General features: G+C 40.5%; 1 protein-coding gene across 1 annotated transcript in view; it reads left to right on the top strand.

Moving 5' to 3' along the window:
• The window catches only part of LOC102267915 (uricase), a 34954-nt gene that overhangs the window by 3208 nt on the left and 9534 nt on the right, over positions 1-22212 (top strand). The window contains exons 2-4 of the mRNA XM_005887418.2: positions 9836-10054; positions 11930-12046; positions 12151-12229. Of these exons, the coding sequence (XP_005887480.2) occupies positions 9836-10054; positions 11930-12046; positions 12151-12229 (415 nt within the window). The remainder of the gene's footprint in view (positions 1-9835; positions 10055-11929; positions 12047-12150; positions 12230-22212) is intronic.

A 22212-nucleotide genomic window follows, 5' to 3' on the forward strand; every position in this document is an offset into this window, starting at 1 on the left:
GCTTTATATGTGAGAATGTGAGGATGAGATACAGTTGGGTTTGTCCATGAAGCCAACATGGTCTATGTTGGCTTCAGCACAGTGCATTCATCTTGCAAAGACTCCTGGGTATTAGACTGCTGGCTTTGTTTCTTTAGCCTCAATAACTCTTTGAGGCATGGCTTCCCTGGTGGCTCAGACGGTAAAGAATCTGCCCACAATGTGGGAGAGGTGGGTTCGATCCCTGAGTGGATAAGATCCCCTGGAAAAGGGCATGGCAACCCACTCCAGTACACTTGACTGGAGAATTCCGTGGACAAAGGAGTGTGACAGGCTACAGTCCATAGGGTCGCAAACAGTTGGACACAACTGTGCTACTTTCACCTATATACTACAACATTTTAAGTCCAACTTTAATTTTGTTCAAACTGTTAAAAAAACTATTAATATACAGAGTAAAATCTAGAATGTGACAAACTGAAAGAAAAAGTTGATATGCTTGTTGCATTGTTATTTTGATGAAATGGGCTGAGACAAGCAAAATGGCCCAGGTATTTGTAACATAAAGAATTGTTGATGAAAATGTGATTTAAAAAAAAGATAAGGAGAATAATCAGAAGAGGACCAGACAATCTGCCTGTCAGCTATGTGACTTCGGGAAACTTGCTTAACATCACTGATGTGGCTTATTTTAAAATAAATGTTCTTCCCACCAAATCACAGGGTTTTTGTGAGGAATAGATTAGATAGTGTAGGTCTTTAATGGATGGAAAATTTTTAAATATATAGAAGTGCAAGTTTCTACAATAGCATGTCCACTTCCCTCCCTCTGTTGGGATCAGAGTACTTCCTTTCTCTCCCTAATGAGTGTAGGGACTTTGATGTAGTAAGATAGAACATATCATTTTAGGGCAAATGGGCTGGGTTTTCCTCCTGCCTCTGTCACCCAATAACTGTGTGACCTTGACAAGTACTTAACCTTAAAGTCTTCCTTTGTGAAACTTGATTAAGGATATATGCTTCACAGTGTTCTGGTAAAGGGTTAGAGGAAATCATGCATGCAAATTTCCCAACATGTATCAAACCCTCACTAAATGGTTGCTACTCTTATTTTTACTTGTAAGTCTTACACATTAGGAAAGAGAAATCTTTCAGTGTATGCATTTCAGTAGAATTTCCTTCCAACTGCATGTTTGGAAATCTCCATCAATTCTTTTTATTTTATTTTTTTACAAAGTTTAAAAAATATATATTTATTTATTTATACGACTGTGTTGAGTCATAGCTGTGGCAAGAGGGATTTTTAGTTGCAGCATGTAGGATCTAGTTCCCTGACGAGGGAATGAACCTGGGCCCCCTGCACTGGGAGAGCAGAGTCTTAACCACTGGACCACCAGGGAAGTCCCTCCATCAATTCTTTGTTGTGAGATTTCTTGCCCCTAATTCTAGAGGCTCCAGAGGTCTGTTCCAGCTAAGGCTGTTGCTACCTTGGAGAGGCTGGCAAGAAGAAAATTAGCATTTCCCTTTGCATTTAGTAATGAGTCTCTCTTCCTTTGTAACAGGCAGAAGTATGAAAATAACAGAGCACTTATAAATGGAGTCTTCATTAGGTGACAGGTCGCCTTTTCTACAATAATTATGCTTATGAATTTTTACATTGTTCTTGAAACCTCTGCTCGACAAATCCCTTAGTGTTAGTCAAAACACTTTGAACATAACTTGAGGCATATCCCCCCTTGATAGTAAAAATGAGCCACTATACAACCTAAAGCAACATGACATTTTCTATGAGATATCAATATTTTTCCATCTGACATTTAGTAGATCCTAAGCAGCCAAAAAAAAAAAAAAAGTTGCCTCTAGGGTTATTATTTATCATTATTGTTTTTATCATTATATATTATTAAGATCCACCAAAATGATATTAAGATGGTTCATATGAATGCTCTTTTTTTTCTCATATTAGTTCAGCATTTTTCTTGGAAGTCTTCTTGTTCACAAATGCCCAAGAAAATACCCAGGCAAAGGAAGAACCCAGGCAGAGAATTGGAAGGACTTCTCTAACACATTCCAAAGACAAGGAGGGAGGCATGTTTCCTGGCCGAGTTCTTCCATCTATCACTGCACGCTGCAACTGAATTGGTATTTATACATGAGTGATGAGTCCAAAATAGCTCGCACTTCTGTATTTCCCTCTATTATGGTGGGTAGAGATATGCTTACAAGAGCTCCTCTAATACTTGAGAGAAAATTCTAGTCATTCTAAAATTTAAATTTATAAAAATTTCCCTTGTCTTTCCTAATATTTTCGACCTCAGATCCATCCACGGGACCTTATAGACCTTAACAGACCCCAGGCTAGCAAATCCTAGACCCGTAGTGACGATCTACATCACTTTCAGTGTGACCTGGGAAAAACAGAACACTCAGTATCTCACTGCAGAAGTGAAAATGCACGAGTCATTTAAAATCTCTGAGAGTTCTCTCCAACATTACTTAGAGGCAATCAATGATTCTCTATTCCTTTATATTTCAAGACTTGTCTAAGAAAAGGGAACTTTTCTCATGCAGTGCCAAGTATAGATTTACTCCTACTGATACTTTGTCGAGAGTTCTGCTCTAGGAAATTAAGTTTTTTATAACTGTGTTCCCCCAAGCCACATAAGCCTGAGGAAGGACAATCAAAGTATGAAGGCAGAAGCAGGCTGGATCATAGCAGCAGTCTTTGAGTTTAGCCACCCTAGTTCTGGATTGACGTGCAGCCTGAGTAGTTCTCTCTAATGGTAACTGGAAGAACCCTTTGATGCAAAATACGACATACAATCATTGTTCATTAATGGTAATCATAGCTAATGTTTGTTGAACATTTATTATTTGCCAGGTACTTTTCCAAGTGTTTTATGTTGGTTTTTTTTTTGGTCATATAATCCTCACAGCAATCCTGATAGATTGGTTCTAGTATTATTGATTTTACAAATGAAGAAATTTACTTCCATTCAGAGAGTTAATAGGTGGCAGAACAGGAACTCACACTTGGCCCATCGGATTCCATCCTCTCAGCTCCCCACCCACCCTGCAGATGAGAGCAGCCTTGGTATTTTCCTATCTGGTTATCTTGGATGTGGATCTCTGCCCCACACTGTGCAGTGTACACAATAGGATTCTGGCACCTACTTCTGGTTCTCAGACTACAGAACTGGGGAGGCTTCACTGAGAACAGCCTCAGTCTGGCCTGGGCCGTTATCTGTTCTGTCAGGTCCTGCTGAGGGACTCTTGAGTGTCCCACACTGTTCCTGTTCCTTCTTGCTCCAGCCTCAGATGGTTATGTCCTCTTTATTCTGACTCATTTGCTCAGTAAACATAATTACTCAGCTTTTGCTGGAGCGCCAAGGCGTAGGCAGGGGCTTTCTAAGGTTGCTGACCTCTCCTGCATGTGTCACCCACGAACCCCGGGTGGCTGTGTGGTGCTGGAGCGCTCTGTCTTGTCAGCATTGTGAACGCTTTGTGCTGTGTCACTGACTCTGTCTACCCTCAACTCTGCCCTTCCTGACCTTATTCTCCAGCCAGCTGTTCCTGTGATCTCCGTGCTATGGTGATCAGAGAGCAGAAGTTGCCTTCCCCTCTTTTCTAGGAAAAGGAACTTCCTGATGGGGGTTCTGAGCTGAAGCAGCTCTTCCTGTATTGAAATCTTAGGGGCATTTTCATGAACGAGTGAGTCCGTGTCATTACACAAGAGGTGCAGGTGATGGGGCAGCAGTCAGTCATTCCTGATACATTTATTAGGCACCTATTTATGTTCCCAAAACTCTGCTGAGCATGGGGGTTGCTATGGCGACCAAGATGGAAATTGTTTCTGCTTTCAAGGCTTACTGTTTTTGAACAAATCACACACATGAAGAGGCAGTTATAGTTCTACTTGATAAAGTCTTTGATAAGGCAATAACAGAGCATTTTTAGATCACACAGAACGGGCACCTACTTCAGACTTAAAGGGCTGGGGTAGATTACCCGGTGGAAGTGACATCTGAGATTTAAAGAAGCTGAGTCAGAAGTTAGTCAGGTGAAGAGATTGGTAGTCAGATAGCAAGGAAGAGAAGAATGTTCAAGAAATAAGTAATAGTAAATTCAAAGGCCTATGGCAGAGCAAAAAGCAAGCAGAGCCAGGGTGACCACAATTAGCTCAGGATAGCCAAAGTGCAGTTTGAAGTAGAATGTGGTAGAATATAAAGCTGGATTGGTGAGCAGGAGTGGGGATATGAAGGGTAGCTTCCATTCCATCTTTCTTGGTATCTCATGGTAACTACTTGCTTTCTGGGCAAAGGCTAATAGAGTTTTGCCAAGAGAATGCACTGGTCATAGCAAACACCCTATTCTGACAACACAAGAGAAGACTCTACACATAGACATCACCAGATGGTCAACACCGAAATCAGATTGATTATATTCTTTGCAGGCAAGGATGGAGAAGCTCTATACAGTCAGCAAAAACAAGACCGGGAGCTGACTGTGGCTCAGATCATGAACTCCTTATTGTCAAATTCAGACTTAAATTGAAGAAAGTAGGGAAAACCACTGGACCATTCGGGTATGACCTAAATCAAATCCTTTATGATTATACAGTGGAAATGAGAAATAGATTTAAGGGACTAGATCTGATAGACAGAGTGCCTGATGAACTATGGACGGAGGTTCCTGACATTGTACAGGAGACAGGGATCAAGACCACCCCCAAGAAAAAGAAATGCAAAAAAGCAAAATGGCTGTCTGAGGAGGCCTTACAAATAGCTGTGAAAAGAAGAGAAGTGAAAAGCAAAGGAGAAAAGGAAAGATATTGCCATCTGAATGCAGAGTTCTAAAGAATAGCAAGGAGAGATTAAAAAAAGCCTTTCTCAGCGATCAGTGCAAAGAAATACAGAAAAACAACAGAATGCGAAAGAGTAGAGATCTTTTCAAGAAAATTAGAGATACCAAGGGAACATTTCATGCAAAGATGGGCTCAATAATCTCTGGCTCAATTATCTTCATGACCCAGAATCACCATGGTGTGATCACTCATCTAGAGCCAGACATCCTGGAATGTGAAGTCAAGTGGGCCTTAGACAGCATCACTATGAACAAAACTAGTGGAGGTGATGGAATTCCAGTTGAGCTATTTCAAATCCTGAGAGATGATGATGTGAAAGTGCTGCACTCAATATGCCAGCATATTTGGAAAACTCAGCAGTGGCCACAGGACTGGAAAAGGTCAGTTTTCATTTCAATCCCAGAGAAAGGCAATGCCAAAGAATGCTCCAACTTCTGCACAATTGCCTCATCCCACACACTAGTAAGTCGGACATGACTGAAGTGACTTAGCAGCAGCAGCAGCAGCAGCACATGCTAGTAAAGTAAAGCTCAAAATTCTCCAAGCCAGGCTTCAGCAATACATGAACTGTGAACTTCCAGATGTTCAAGCTGATTTTAAAAAGGGCAGAGGAACCAGAGATCAAATTGCCAACATCTGCTGGATCATCAAAGAAGCAAGAGAGTTCCAGAAAAAACATCTATTTCTGCTTTGTTGACTATGCCAAAGCCTTTGACTGTGTGGATCACAATAAACTGTGAAAATTCTGAAAGAGATGGGAATACCAGACCATCTGACCTGCCTCTTGAGAAACCTATATGCAGGTCAGGAAGCAACTGTTAGAACTGGACATGGAACAACAAACTGGTTCCAAATAGGATAAGGAGTACATCAAGGCTGTATATTGTCACCCTGCTTGTTTAACTTATATGCAGAGTACATCATGAGAAATGCTGGGCTGGAAGAAGCACAAGCTGGAATCAAGATTGCCGGGAGAAATATCAATAACCTCAGATATGCAGATGACACCACCCTTATGGCTGAAAGTGAAGAGGAACTAAAAAGCCTCTTGATGAAAGAGAAAGAGGAGAGTGAAAAAGTTGGTTTAAAGCTCAACATTCAGAAAACGAAGATCATGGCATCTGGTCCCATCACTTCATGGCAAATAGATGGGGAAACAGTGGAAACTGTGTCAGACTTTATTTTTCTGGGCTCCAAAATCACTGCAGATGGTGACTGCAGCCATGAAATTAAAAGACGCTTCCTCCTTGGAAGGAAAGTTATGACAAACCTAGATAGCATATTCAAAAGCAGAGACATTACTTTGCCGACAAAGGTCCGTCTAGTCAAGGCTATGGTTTTCCCAGTGGTCGTGTATGGATGTGAGAGTTGGACTGTGAAGAAAGCTGAGTGCCAAATAATTGATGATTTTAAACTGTGGTGTTGGAGAAGACTCTTGAGAGTCCCTTGGACTGCAAGGAGATCCAACCAGTCCATCCTAAAGGAGATCAGTCCTGGGTGTTCATTGGAAGGACTGATGCTGCAGCTGAAACTCCAAAACTTTGGCCAGCTGATGCGAAGAGTTGACTCATTGGAAAAGACCCTAATGCTGGGAGGGATTGGGGGTAGGAGGAGAAGGGGACGACAGAGGATGAGATGGCTGGATGGCATCACCGACTCGATGGACATTGGTTTGGGTAGACTCCGGGAGTTGGTGATGGACAGGGACGCCTGGCATACTGCGATTCATGGGGTTGCAAAGAGGTGGACACGACTGAGCGACTGAACTGAACTGAACTTGCTTTCAACAGACTAACCAGCATGGGTACTTAGTGGCAGGGAATGGGACTGAGGAGTAATATTTATGGAGTCTTGCTGTGTGCCGGGTTGCTGGAAGGTCTCAGAGACCTCTGGTCCTGGACCCCAGGCCATATCACCCAGGGACCCCAAGCCAGCCAAGCGCCTCCCTCTTCTGGGTAGAATTCATAGTGGTTCTAGAAAACACCAGAGTCTTCCTTCTGCTGCTACCAGCAGGGCTTCCCACTCCAGAAACTAGTGCCCTTGCTCAGGGTTCCTTCTGCTGTCTCTGCTGCTGCTGCTGCATCCACAGCCAGACCTGACATGGCCTCTCTTGCTACAGGGGACCTCACTGCATCAGTGGGTACCAGGGATGGAGCCCAGCCCTTCACATTCACCAGCATTTGTTGAGGTAGTTATCTCCATTTTTACAAACAAGGGGGAAACTTGGGCTTACAGACATCAAATTATTTGTCACAAGCCACAGAGCTATAAATGGCAGGGCAGAATTTGGACCTGGTCTGATTTCAAAGCCACTTAAAGCTCAACATTCAGAAAACGAAGATCATGGCATCCGGTCCCATCACTTCGTGGCAAATAGATGGGGGAAACAGTGGAAACAGTGTCAGACTTTATTTTTTGGGGCTCCAAAATCACTGCAGATGGTGACTGCAGCCATGAAATTAAAAGACGCTTCCTCCTTGGAAGGAAAGTTATGACCAACCCAGATAGCATATTCAAAAGCAGAGACATTACTTTGCCAACAAAGGTTCGTCTAGTCAAGGCTATGGTTTTTCCTGTGGTCATGTATGGATGTGAGAGTTGGACTGTGAAGAAGGCTGAGCGACGAAGAATTGATGCCTTTGAACTGTGGTGTTGGAGAAGACTCTTGAGAGTCCCTTGGACTGCAAGGAGATCCAACCAGTCCATTCTGAAGGAGATCAGCCCTGGGATTTCTTTGGAGGGAATGATGCTGAAGCTGAAACTCCAGTACTTTGGCCACCTCATGTGAAGAGTTGACTCATTGGAAAAAACTCTGATACTGGGAGGGATTGGAGGCAGGAGGAGAAGGGGACAACAGAGGATGAGATGGCTGAATGGCATCACTGACTTGATGGATGTGAGTCTGGGTGAACTCTGGGAGTTGGTGATGGACAGGGAGGCCTGGCATGCTGCGATTCATGGGGTCGCAAAGAGTCAGACATGACTGAGCGACTGAACTGAACTGAACTGAACAATCACACAACTATGCCTCTTTCCCAGTCAGCATTAGAGTTCTTATAGAAAGTGAAGTCGTTCAGTCGTGTCCGACTGTTTGAGACCCCATAGACTGTAGCCTACCAGGCTCCTCCTCCCATGGGATTTTCCAGGCAAGAGTACTGGAGTGGGTTGCCATTTCCTTCTCCAGAGAGAGTTCTTATTAGGATCCTTTAAGTCTTGTCTTCAGATTTTCTTATTGATGTTTTTCTTGAAGATGAGTCCCCCAAAGATTGGGTCAGAGGCTTCTGAGGAGACTCTCTCAGAGTGTCCCTTCCGCATGTCACTCCTACAGGGGAAGCACTGAATGCAAACACCTCTGACCCTCAGGATATGTGCAGTAACAATAGCAGCAAGCCCTACTAGACTGTATCCCCGAGATTTAAGACAGCCTCCCCTACCTCAATTTGATAAAGGATATGACAATAATTTCTAATTTTAGTATTTTAAAATTCCTCCTAGGGGGTGTGTTGATTTTTTTAAATGTAGGTAGGTATTCAGGCAGTTCCTGACCTGTCTGAGCATATCACATATTTGTGATTAGCAGGTGAGGTTTCTTCTTTGTGACCTCCCCAGATTCTCACTGCATGTTGTTTTTGATTTACTTTTATTTTTGTCACCTGTTCTTATTACCATTTCTATGACAATATTCATGCTAAATAAAATAAGTTTTCCTGTTCCTCTGCCCCCTCCTGCCTCTTTTCTCAAATACCAAGAAAGCCTAGGCACAAGTCTTAAAGGGCCTAGCAGTGGAGACAGGCGTAATCGCCAGTGAGGGCTCCAGCTTCAGACAGGGATACTAAGGAATCAATCACTGGCTTTTATTAAGTGTCTCTTCTCTAAAAGCATAGCTCTCCCTACAGCCAGATGGCCCTGGCTCTGTGCTGCTGAAGGTCATCAAGACCCTGTCACTAATTGCTCTTCTTCCTGGTAGCAAGTAGAAGAAGCAATTTTCCAGTTGTTTTTTTGATCATAGGGCTGTTTCTCTAGAATACTACTCTCTATAAAAAGAAGGGTATGATTATTTCCAGATAACATTGTCAAAACACTTTTATAGAGGAAGGCAGTTTATACAGGGGTTAGAAGTACACAATTTGGAGTCAACAGCCCTGAGGGTGAATTCTTGGCTCTATCCTTTACTAAATAGGGCAAGTCACTTAAATTCTTTGAACCTCAGTTTTTCTCTCTGGAAAATGGAAATAATATTACTTCATGGAGCTGATACAAGGATTAAGTTGCTGCTGCTGCTGCTGCTGCTAAGTTGCTTCAGTCGTGTCCGACTCTGTGCGACCCCATAGACGGCAGCCCACCAGGCTCCCCCGTCCCTGGGATTCTCCAGGCAAGAATACTGGAGTGGGTTGCCATTTCCTCCTCCAATGCATGAAAGTGAAAAGTGAAAGTGAAGTCGCTCAGTCGTGTCCAACTCTTAGCAACCCCATGGACTGCAGCCTACCAGGCTCCTCCGTCCGTGGGATCCTCCAGGCAAGAGCACTGGAGTCGGGTGCCATTGCCTTCTCCAAGGATTAAGTTAGTAGAGATTAATTAAGACAGAGTAAATAGTTAGCCTTATAAGGTACTGTTTTTATTATCATTGGTTAGTATTATCAAGAAAGTCATCTACCTGTCTCTCTTAAGGCCAACCTGATATATTTTAGTCTATTTCTTGCAATTCTCTTTTCTCCATACAAGTTCTCATTCTTCAAAGGTAAGGCATGATCTTGGTTTCATGACTAATTTGACTCTCACCATTTGCAATTATATGATAAAATTAAGGCTAAAAGAAATTGCATTCAAGAGAGAGGGGACATATTTTTACCTATAGCTGATTCATGTTGATGTATGGCAGAGACCAACACAATATTGTAAAGCAATTATCCTCCAATTAAAAATAAAAGAAATTGCGGTTGACTTCTGGTTTTCATCTAGCCTTCTTCAATAAGATGACTATTTTCATTGCAGAATGATGAAGTGGAGTTTGTCCGAACTGGTTATGGTAAGGATATGGTAAAAGTTCTTCATATTCAGCGGGATGGAAAATATCACAGCATTAAGGAAGTGGCAACTTCAGTGCAACTTACTCTGAACTCCAGAAGAGAGTACCTGCATGGAGACAATTCAGACATCATCCCGACAGACACCATCAAGAACACAGTTCACGTCCTGGCCAAGTTCAAAGGCGTATGTGTTATTCTTCTTCTTAGATGCTACCTATCTGGATGGCGAATTCACTGCACAATACTGTGAGGATAGTACTTGCTTATTTCAAGTTCCCTGTACGTTTTAACTTTATTTGTACATTTAAGCCATTGGAAAAAAGATCCCTTTTCTATTCTAAAATTCTTTTTTTTTTTTTAATTTTATTTTTAAACTTTACAAATTGTATTAGTTTTGCCAAATACCAAAATGAATCTGCCACAGGTATATATGTGTTCCCCAATTTCCCTTTTTAAAAAAACTTACCACTTTATTTGCTTTTCTTTTTCTGTTCCCTCTTTGTTCTGTTTCCTTGGTTTTCAACTCAGTACAACATCTTTTAGAAGGCAGAGAATCCTATTTGACAAATTTACATGTTATCACTTATTTAGGATCATTGGCAAATCAAGGCTCTGAGACAATTTCAGATTAGAATTTTACCCATTGTTGCCATGCATTTATTTGAGTCCTATTGTTTTGTTTCTTTCTTTAAGAATGGTGTGTATTCATAGAAGAAAGTACCATTTCTCTTCTTGGTATTACTAAAGAAGAAAATTCAGTATAAGATACAGTTTGAAATCTATTTGTCCAACTTTTAATGCCTTCCTAATTTTCTCAACTCTATGACCACTTAGTGTCCATATTTGATGGTAACTGTACTTTTAAAAAGGGTCTTGGAACTAAGAGAATCTGATTTTTTTTTTTTTAGCACTTTACCTCAGATTTCTCTAAAAAGTGTGAGTGAAATTGTGCTGGGTGACCACCAGATTTCTGGGCAATTCAGGATGATTTTTTATTTACCAAGAAGTTTAAAAAGACAAGAAATGTAGACTAGAAAGTTTCTTTTTCCATGATTTTGCATGAAATCCACACCTATAATGCATGAAATGAACAAACTAATTGAAAGATTATTTCTGCAAGGCCTGTCTCCACCGTGAACCTTTCTCTTGCTAATCATAACGGCCCAGCAAGCATAGACAGTGCTCTGGAAAAAGGCATTGCTTTCTTTAAAAATAAATTGAAAATAAGCTTCTAGTACTGTGTTTAAGAAGATGGTTGGGTACCAAAAATTCTTATATTTCCTGTACTATGTGAGAGATACAGAAAAGTGAAGGAATGGACCTGGATGTTTAAAAAAAAATTCATTCATTGTATGTAGCGACCATAATTTCTTATCCAAACCAAGATACTTTTGAGAGTTCAATAGAATGCTTATAAACCTCAGATACGAAACAAAACTATCCTGGAAACCTGTATAGTCTACCTTAATTATACTCAAAACCATAAATAATCTGTAGACTGAGCTAGTACCATAAAATAGAGATTAATATGAAGAATTTGGGTGGAAGTAGGGAGCTGCTTTATGGGGGTGGAGAGTTGGAGATGGTCTATAGAAGGCATGTTTGCAAGGAAAGAAAGCTGAAGTGACCCTTCCTTAACATTTTTCCTGGGGAAACTGGGAGGTCTGTTTGCCAGCCTCATAAAGAGAGCAGAGTGTTTTGGAGTATCCTGCAATACTTTTGCTGGCATGGGTGATGACTGAGCTCATCTCGAGGAGAATCTAAATATTCAGTTCCTTTTTGCTCATCCACTGATGGACAGACACATCCTCTCCAGCACACAGTTTTCTTTTAAAAACAGGGTGGTCTCACCTGGTGATGGTGATCCATTAACTACACTTAGGGGCCCATGTGAAAAATTGGGATAAAAAGATAAAATCATCTCTAAGATTCTTTCTAAGTCTTCATTTCTCTGATTCCAAAAAACACTTGATCAGGAAAGAGAGTCCCGTGGATATTTAAAAATGACTTTCAATTGGGGCAAGTATTGCTGCTCATTCACATTTGTTTCTCTTTATAGATCAAAAGCATAGAAACTTTTGCTATGAATATCTGTGAGCATTTCCTTTCTTCTTTTAACCACGTCATTCGAGTTCAAGTCTACGTGGAAGAAGTCCCTTGGAAGCGTTTTGAAAAGGTTGCCTCACTTATTTGTGTTCTCAGTTTAATTAAAGACATTGGCTTTATGACATATGCTGAAATTTTACTGGAAACAATCTTTTTTTTTTTCCTAATTTTCAGAATGGAGTTAAGCACGTCCATGCATTTATTTATACTCCCACTGGAACGCATTTCTGTGAGGTTGAACAGTTGAGGAGTGGTGAGAAAATGTCTTTCATGTTTGATTCTGTAATAGCAATTTTAGTTTTTTTTTTTTTCTTCTAAACAACTCTGTTTATCAGCACCAAGGAGAACTGTAGAGAATTTTGAACTTTTTTAAATCTGAGATGGGAATGAAAGTTGTGACCTTGGATTACATTAAAGAACTATCTGCTTTTTATCTTAAAAGTATAAAGATGAAATAATACTCTTTGCAACAAATCTGGGGGTTGAGTGGGGTCAATCATTTTTATTGCATGATCTTGAGGTGAGAGGAAAAAAAGACTCAGGCTGACAAAAGTCTCAAATCTCTGAAATTTCTGACCAGTGCTTTTTGTACTATACCAAACTATGATTATAATAACTTTATAGGAAATACCTAGAAAATAACAATCATGTTTCCTTATTTTGTCCTAATAATAAAACCATTGATATTATTATAATTATAATAAAATAAGCTTCATTTAAAATAGCAGTGACAATTATATAGTTCTTTCTGTTTAATAAGAAATCTAAACATTAACTGTGGAACATAATTATAATTTAGACCTTCTTGGTACTGATGACTAAACTTAGCAAAGTATATCTTCCATTGATTTGTTGAGGTTGTCAGAATAGAGCTCAATAATTGGTTAAGAGTTGGACTAGATGAACTTTAAGAACTGTGAAGCCACCATGGTAGAAATGTCCCTATCCTAATGAAAAATAAACTTTAGTGATCATTATAAACTGAAAGTGAGGACTCTGAATTTTTTCTTTTTTCATCTCTCTTTTCTTTTGTCTCCTCTCCTTCTCTTTCCCACGTGTTTCTTTCATTTCATTTCTTTTACTTTATCTTTCTTTCATTTCTAGCTCTCTTCACTAAGAATTTAAGGTGGTATCTGGTAAACATCATAAATATCTTTTAAAAGATTAGTAAAATACAAATGCTTCTTATTCTGAGTTCTACTGGGTGCTGCCTTCCCTTAGAACGTCCTAGTCATTTAACATTTTAATCATTTAATGTTTTCCCTATCTGTATTAAATTCTAGGCACAGCCAGAGCCTTCTCAGTGTTTGATTAACAGTTATGAAATTATTATTATATAAAGAAGACTGAATAACTAGTTGATAAGTTGAGAAGATAGTGAGTTTTTAAATCCTCCAAATGTGAAGAGGTTGGTTTGGACCTTAATCTACTGTACTAGCAAGACTGGTGTAACTAGGGAATTCCTGGTGGTCAAGTGGTTAGGACACCACACTTTCACCATTGAGGGCCTTGGTTGTATCTCTGGTTCAGGAGCTAAGATCCTACAAGCTGAGCAGCATGGCCAAAAACAAAAGAAAACAAAACAAAACCCTGGTGCAATGAGGAAGTTTTTGCATGGTAGCTAAGTCTACAGTTCTTGCAGACTAAGATATTTTGCTTCCTTTATTGCTTTCCTATTTTAATTTTTTAAATGTAAACCATTTTTTACATTATAGTTTAACTTACAGTGTTGTGTTAGTTTCAGATGCACAGCAAAATGATTCAGTTATACACACACATATACATTTATGTGTATATATATATTCTTTTTCAGCTTCTTTTCCATTAGAGATTATTTAAATGCAAGATATTGAATACAGTTCCTTGTGCTATATATTAGGTCCTTGTTTATCTATTTTATATGTAGTAATGTGTATATATTAATCCCAAATTCCCAGTTTATCTTCTTCCCATAGCTGCTATCCCTTTTGGTAACCATAAGGTCAGGTTCTATGTCTGTGAGTCTATTTCTGCTTTGTAAATAAATTCATTTGTATCTTTTTTTTAGATTCCACTTGTAAGTGATATCATATATTTGTCTTTGTCTGATTTACTTCACTCAATATGATAATCTCTAGATTCATCCATGTTGCTGCAAATGGCATTATTTCATTCTTTATTATAACTGAGTAATAAATATTCTTTATCCATTCATCTGCCTATGGGTATTTAGGTTGCTTCTATGTCTTGTTGCTATTTTTGTTGTTGTTGTTGTTTGGTCGCTAAGTCGTGTCCAACTCATTTGTGACCCCATGGACTACAGCCCACTAGGCTCCTCTGTACACGGGATTCGCAGGTCTCCTTTTTCCTTCTCAGGGGATCTTCCTGACCCAGAGAGTGAATCTGAATCTTCTGCACTGGCAGGATTTTTTTTTAACCACTGAGCCACCAGGGAAACCGTTCCATGTCTTGACTATTGTAAACAGTGCTGCTATAAATGTTGGAATGCCTGTATCTTTTCAAATTAGAATTTCCTTTGGATATATGCCCAGGAGTGGGATAGCAGGATCATATGATTAATTCCTTTCTCTCCACAGTCTCTCTGGCATTTATTATCAGTAGACTTTTTAAATAATGGCCATTCTGATCTGAGAGTGATACTTCATTGTAGTTTTGTATTTTTCTAAAATTAGCAATGTGTGTATATGTGCATGAACAGTCATGTCCAAGTCTGTGCAACCCCATGAATTGTAGCCTGCCAGGCTCCTCTGTCTATGGAATTCTCCAGGCAAAAAAACTGGAATGGGTTGCCATTCCCTTCTCCAGGGGATCTTCACAACCCAGGGATTGAAACCGGGTCTCCTGCTTTGCAGGCAGATTCTTTACTGTCTGAGCCACCAGGGAAGCCCCAAATTAGCAATATTGTGCATTTTTCATGTGCCTATTGGCCGTCTGTATGTCTTTTTCTGAGAAATTTCTCTTTAGGTCTTCTGACCATTTCCTGATTGCATTGTTTGCTTTTTTATATTAAGCTGTATGAGTTATTTATATATTTTGGAAATTAATCCCTTGACGTCTCCCAGTCCATAGGTTGTCTATTCACTTTTTTTATGGGTTTATTTGCTGTGCAAAAGTTTTTAAGTTTAATTTGGCCCTATTTGTTTATTTTTCTATTTGTATTACTCTAGGAGATGTACTCTTGCCTGGAAAATCCCATGGATGGAGGAGCCTAGTGGGCTCCTGGGGTGTCCATGGGGTCGCTGAGGGTTGGACACGACTGAGCAACTTCACTTTGACTTTTCATTTTCATGCATTGGAGAAGGAAATGGCAACCCACTCCAGTGTTCTTGCCTGGAGAATCCCAGGGATGGGGGAGCCTGGTGGGCTGCCGTCTCTGGGGTTGCACAGAGTCGGACACAACTGAAGTGACTTAGCAGCAGCAGCAGGGGATAAATATAAAAAAAATTTTCCTGCAGTTTATTTCAGTGTTCTGCCAATGTTTTCCTCTAGGAGTTTTATAGTATCTGGTCTTACATTTAGGTCTTTAATCCATTTTGAGACTATTTTTTTGTATATGATATTAGAGAATGTTCTATCTTCAATCATTTACATATAGCTGTCCTGTTTTCCCAGCACCACTTATTGAAGAGACTATCTTTTCTCCATTGTAAATTCTTATCTTTTCTCACAGCCTTTATTTTAAAGTCTATTTTGTCTGATATAAGTATGGCTACTCCAGCTTTCTCTTTTAAAAATTGTATTTATTTATTGGCTGTGCTGGGTCTTCATCACTATACACAGGATTTCTCTAGTTGTGGTGAGTGGGGGCCACTCTTGTAGTGTGTGAGTTCATTTAGTGCGTGCAGTGAGTGAGTTCTCATTGTGATAGTTTCTCTTGTTTAAGAGCACGGGCTCTGGGTACACGTGCTTCAGTAGTTGTGGCACACTGGCTCTGGAGCACTGGCTTGGCAGTTGTGCATGGGCTTAGTTTTCCCACTAAGGCATGTGGCATCTTTCCAGACCAGGGATTGAACCCATATCCCCTGTGCTGTCAGGAGGATTCTTAACCACTGGACCACCAAGGAATTCCCTCTAGCTTTCTTTTGATTTCCATTTTCATGAAATACAGTTTACTAATCCCCTCGCTTTCAGTCTGTGTATATCTCTAGATATGAAGTGAGTCTTTTGTAGGCAGCACATATGGAAGCTGTTTCTTTACCCATTCAGCCAGTCTATATCCTTTGGTTGGATCATTTAGTCCATTTATGTTTAAGCAATTATTGGTATATATGTTCCCATTGGTTTCCCAGGTGGCTCAGTGGTAAAGAATTTATCTGCCAAGCAGGAGATGTGGGTTTGATCTCTGGGTCAGGAAGATCTCCTGGGGAAGGAAATGACAACCCACTCCAGTATTCTTGCCTGGAATATCCCATAGACAGCGGAGCCTAGTGGGCTACCGTCCATGGGGTCACAAAGAGTCAGACACGACTGAGCGACTAAACAATAGCAGCAGTAGCTTGTTCCTATTGTCATTTTATCAATTGTTTTGGGTTTGTTTTGTAGGTGTTTTTCCCCTTTACTTCTTTTGTTCTCTTCTTTTGTGATTTGATGACTATCTTTAGTATTAAGTTTGGATTTCTTTTTCTTTTTCTGTGTGAATATCTATTATAGATTTTTGTTTTGTGGTTACCATGAGGTTTTTGCATAGCAATCTATCTATCTATATAGATAGATAGATACTTTGCATTTGTATTCTCCTCCCCTCATGATTACTGTTTTTGATATTATTTTCTAATCTAAATATTTTGTGTATCCCTTAACTTCTTATTGTGGATATGAATTAATTCATTACTTTTGTCTTTTAATCTCCCTACTAGCATTTATTACTTTTGTATTTTTTTCTCCCTACTAGATTTCCTACTTTTATTCTATGAAAACTGAAGTGTTTTTGAACTTGAGCTCCACTACTTAATGGGCTTCCCTGGTGGTTCAGATGATAAATCTGCCTGCAATGCAGGAGACCTGGTTTCAGTCCCTGGGTTGCCAAGATCCCCTGGAGAAGGGAATTGGCAACCCACTCCAGTATTCTTGCTTGGGAAATCCCATGGACAAAGGAACCTAGCAGGCAGTCACAAAAGTCAGACACGACTTAGTGACTAAACCACCACCACTTAATAACTTCGTGACTGTTAGCACATTAAATACACTACTTCAGTGTTTTTTAATTTGTAAGATGAGGATAAATGTCTACCTTAGCAATTATCCAGATAATTAAAGGAAATAAATGTTAATTGAAAGCATTTAGCATAGTCCCTAACATATAAGAAGCACTCCTTGAAAGAAAGCTGTTATTATTATTATTTTGAATGATTATAGAGATCCAGGGAAGGTCTTTTTGTATGTATGTGTACATTTGGGTAATTCTGACCAAGATTATGGTGAACTGGCTAGAGAAATAGGCCACAGGGAAACATTTGGAGACTTGCTGCAGAGATGAAGTAATGATGTAGGCTGACCTCGGGCAGTAGAGGCAGAGACGGAGGGACTGCATAAGCTGGGGAGGGACATTATGTGAGGCATTTTTGAAGTGTGCTTAATAGGTCTGTGTAATTGCATAGGGATGCAAGGGTAGAGAAAAGGAGGGGTTAAAGTTACCCTAAAGTCAGGAGCCCGGGAGTGTTGACTAAGAATAATACATATAATGAGGAAGTTTCCAGAGGAAGCTGGTGCGTTTGGAAATAAGGAAAAGATGTGGAGACTGATAGTTGGTGAAGCCATGGGAAGAAGGACTAATCCAGAAAAACATATAAAGTGAGAAGAGGAAAGATGAACAGGCCATGGGAAATTCCCCAGTTCAAGAGTTAAAAGCTTAAAGACTGAGACAGAAGAATGGTCAGAGAGACAGGAGGAAACTTGGAGACAACGGTATTATGGAAGCAAAAGGAAAAGGACATTTCAAGAAATGAGGGATAGTTATTGGGGTAGCAGAATGCATAACAAGTAAGCTTATATGCAGGGGCTTCCTACACAAAGTTTACTGCTATGTGTAAAAGTCAAGTTCACTGTGTATGTGAGTGTGTTGGGAGGATGCTCTGCTCCAGGAATTTATTCAGGAACCCAGGTTGATGCAACCAGACATTTTAATCCTTTCCTTTCTGGGTCACCTTGAGAGTGGATCCCATACCAGACAAGTGGAAGCAAAGAGCTTGGAGAAGGAAACGGAGGGACAAAACCACTCAAGCATAGCACCAAGCCTGAAAGTCGCACAGAGCACATCACACGAAGAGAACCCAATTACACAACCACACCTGAAGGCTGGGGAATGTAGTCTAGCCAAGGACCCAGGAAGGAGAGAAGCTGCCCATGATCTCTGCTGCAGGAAGGTTAAAAAATTTGGCTTGAAAGGAGGCTGAAGAGATTGTGCAGTTTGGCACTTAGACATTGGTGACCTCCCTCTGCAAGAATATTTAGCAGAGCCCTGGAGGTGGAAGTGGAGTGGCCAAATATAGGGCTCAGCTGATCAAAGAAAGAAGACAGGTTTCACACCCTGTTCTTTCCAGGAATTACCAGGAGCTATCATCAGCTTGCATGCTAGTCACCTGGCTGCTGCAGGGTGGGAAAACTTATCAACAGAATCAGGCCCAATGCTTTTTCTTTCTGCAGAAAACTTCAGGGTGTTGCGATCACTGTGGCGATGTTCCCAGAGCTCCAGCTTGACTGTCTAGAGCCCAGTAAACCCTGCGCCCCCGCCCATAGCATGTGGGGCTGGCAGGGATCTGAAGGGAGGAGGCATCTGCTGCCTGAGTGTGTGCAGTATGTGTGTGCACAAGTCCCTGAATGTGCGTATCTTCCTGCATTGTCTATTTGAAGATGATATTTGTACTCTGTCCCTCTTTGGATTTTTGGTAGCAAAGTTTAATTCTTAATTTGCTTATTTTCCAAGAGCTAAACCCACAGATATCATGAGGTGATTCAGTGTACAATCATTGTCATAAGACATGCCCTTACATAGGCTTAACTGAAGAAAATAATTATTATCTGACACACACACACATTCCAGTTCACATGCTAAAGGCCACTCCAGGAATTTATTTATTTACTGTTTTTTGTTATTTAGTTGCTAAGTCATGTCTGAATCTTTTGTGACCCTATAGACTATAGCCTGCCAGGCTTCTCTGTCCGTGGGATTTTCCAGGCAAGAATACTGGAATGGGTTGCCATTTCCTTCTCCAGGGATCTTCCCAACCCAGGGATCAAACTCACATTTTCTGTAATACAGAATGACAGGCACTGTCAATGACAGGCAGATTCTTTGTCACTGCACCAGCAGGGAAACCCAAAGGCTATTGTTGCTGCTGCTGCTGCTAAGTCGCTTCAGTCGTGTCCAACTCTGTGCGACCCCATGGACTGCAGCCCACCAGGCTCCCCCATCCCTGGGATTCTCCAGGCAAGAACACTGGAGTGGATTGCCATTTCCTTCTCCAATACATGAAAGTTACAACCCTCTAAATAAGACTTTCAGTGGGGGGCTGGCTAGAGTCGTGAGAATTCTGCCCTCTCGAACACATATACTTAATCACACATTCAACCTACAACTTTCCCCAGCAGGATATGTAACTGGGTTTCTCCTAGTGGAGTGGATTCATTTTTATTGATTGAACAAACATTTAGAGAAAGCACACTGAATCTGAGGAACCCATTTTAGGCCCTGAGAATTGCTGTAAAACTCCGACCACTCTATCGTTTCCTACCGTACCTTTTAAAGTTACATCATGAAGTGTACTTCTAGCTGTTTCAGAGTCTGCTAGTTCCATGGGGGACTCTGGAAGAGAGAGAAATTTTTTCACCAAAGGGATGAGGGTGGGTGCTATGTTTATGACTTCCTCAGCTCTGAGAGGAGAGCGAGGCTCTACATGTGTGGCGCAGGCTGTGGTGTAGGCTTTATATGGAGCCTCAATCTTCCGAACTCTTTCTCTAATGAGTCTCTGTGAACTGCAAGCTTAGACAAGCCTTGAAGTCACTAGGATGGTTAAGTCACTAATTTAAGCTAGTTGAAATAAGCAGAACACCCTGCCAACATACACACACACACACACGCTATTCGAATTGTAATACATAATTCTTTAAGCATCAAATTTCTCCCAATCTGACACTAATTATAAAAATGCAGCTAAAGCGTAACCAAATCAAGGAATGAAATATAAAGAAGATATTTCAAATAAGAGATACTATCTTCTAGTGGTGAAAAAAATCTATTGACATGGGGACTAGCGGGGGTAGGAAGGTGGTTTTAAGGAAGTGGGGAGATGAAACTGAAGTCCAGAAGAAGAGATTTAAGAGGTGTCAAGCAGGACAGATGGACGAGAAGAGAGGAAAATAGGAGACTCAAGACAGAGAGGGCCACTGCCAAGAAGTTTGCTTGTGTCATTCTGATGTCAAGACTAAGGCACTCATCAGTTATTTCAAATGAAAATTTCTTGGCAAGCACAGTATCTTTTACAAATCGTCTTGAGGATCACTTTGCTGTACGAAAGCCCAGTTAATGTCCTTCCATGGGGTGACGTCATCTCTCCTCATCCAGAATTGCACACAGAGAGCTTTCACCTTCCTTCCATGAGCTAAATGGACTCTCAGAGGCAAATGATATTTAATTGATCTTCACTTGTTCTAGCACTTTACAGGTTTGAGGTTTTCTACTAGAATTACTTAATATAGTTTTAAAATAGCCCCCGTTTAGCTATTTGTGTCCTTTTTGGAGGTGTTAAACGTGGAAGCAATTATCCTTTTCATGACAGGATTTTTTTTTTTTTTTTTCTTGGCTCAGTAAAGCTTTGTGCTTTGTGACACCTGATGCGTAGGTAAGGAATCGGGCTTATTTTCTATTAATTTGCAGTGAGTTTCTTTCCTTTAGAGACCTGAAGGGGTAAGATGTATGCTTCTCTGACAGATAAACCACAATCTGTTAAGTGTGTAGGAGGACACTAAAAGCTGGAAAAGATTATGTTCTAGCAAAGGAAAATGTGGAAATCTTCCTTTTGTGTTACTCCATAAACATGGCAGAAAGGCAAAAAAGAGCTGATTAAGTGGTTTCATGGGAAGTAACCTAGAAAAGGACAGTCTTTGGGGTTGAATTATTTCTTGTCTTCTAAATTGGAATCTTTTTTAGAGTGTGTGAAGTATCATATTTTTAGTTGATGGGCCCATGAATTTGAAAGGCTCAGGTTCCTACTAGCATTCAGTAAGCTGAGGCACTGCCAGCAGAAAAGATAAAATAAGCTCCCAGATTTCATCGAGGGTGTCTGATGTGTGCCAAGAGAATTTATTTTTCACATTCAAAGAGAATAAGTTTTTGTTGTTGTTGTTCAGAGAATGATGAGCATACCAGCGTAGACGGTTTGCGTTCTGCTTAAACCATGGCGGTAGTGAACTGTCTAGGAGACTGTAAGATGTTTTATACTGCATGAAGCTGAAGCCAGAATACATTAGACAATACAACTGCTTTCTCCATTTTCAGATTCTAGCGAGAAAGTAGATCATTTCAAAGTTTCCTAGCAAACTGACATCCCCAAAGATGAACAAATATCACCCCAGGGCCAGAGGTGGATAGGAAAGGCATGTCAGGAGTTTTCAGAACCCAGTGATCCTTTGTGAAACATGGGCAGTATTTGCAGGGGTTTGAAGTCAGTTAGGGCAAAATCATCTTAGTAACTTCTGTAGAGCATTTCCAATGGGGCAGCCATTTTACTGAGTCCTTTATGTGTACCATATTAGACATTGATCACCTCTAGGAAATAGTTATGATTATCATCTTCTGCAAATGAGAAAATCAAGATAGAGAGAGGTTAAGTAATTCTGTCAGGGAAATACTGCTCATAAACAGGGGAGAAGAAGCATGAAGAGCACTGGAATTGAATTCAAAGGATCAGAGTCCCAAGACTGTGGACTCAGCTGTATGGAACACAGAATCTGGAAATCCTCTTACGATTGGGACAGCTGAGGGGTCCAAGTCTGGTTGGCTCACAGAGATACTGGTGATCAAGGCCATCTATATAGGAAAAGTGGAAATGGATAGAGTTTGCCTTTGGTTTCTCTTGCCTTCTCTTTATCCACCTTCCAGGGTTCCCACCACTTGTTCTAACCCCACTCCTGATTGCAAATTGAAGTCTCATTTCTAGAGGATTTTTTTCCTAGGAGGGATTACTATTAGAAGTAAATTATGATACCAGTTTATAAAATATTAAGGAGTCACTCCTTTAA

Source organism: Bos mutus, chromosome 3 (assembly GCF_027580195.1).
Source record: "Bos mutus isolate GX-2022 chromosome 3, NWIPB_WYAK_1.1, whole genome shotgun sequence".
Classification (NCBI taxonomy): domain Eukaryota; kingdom Metazoa; phylum Chordata; class Mammalia; order Artiodactyla; family Bovidae; genus Bos; species Bos mutus.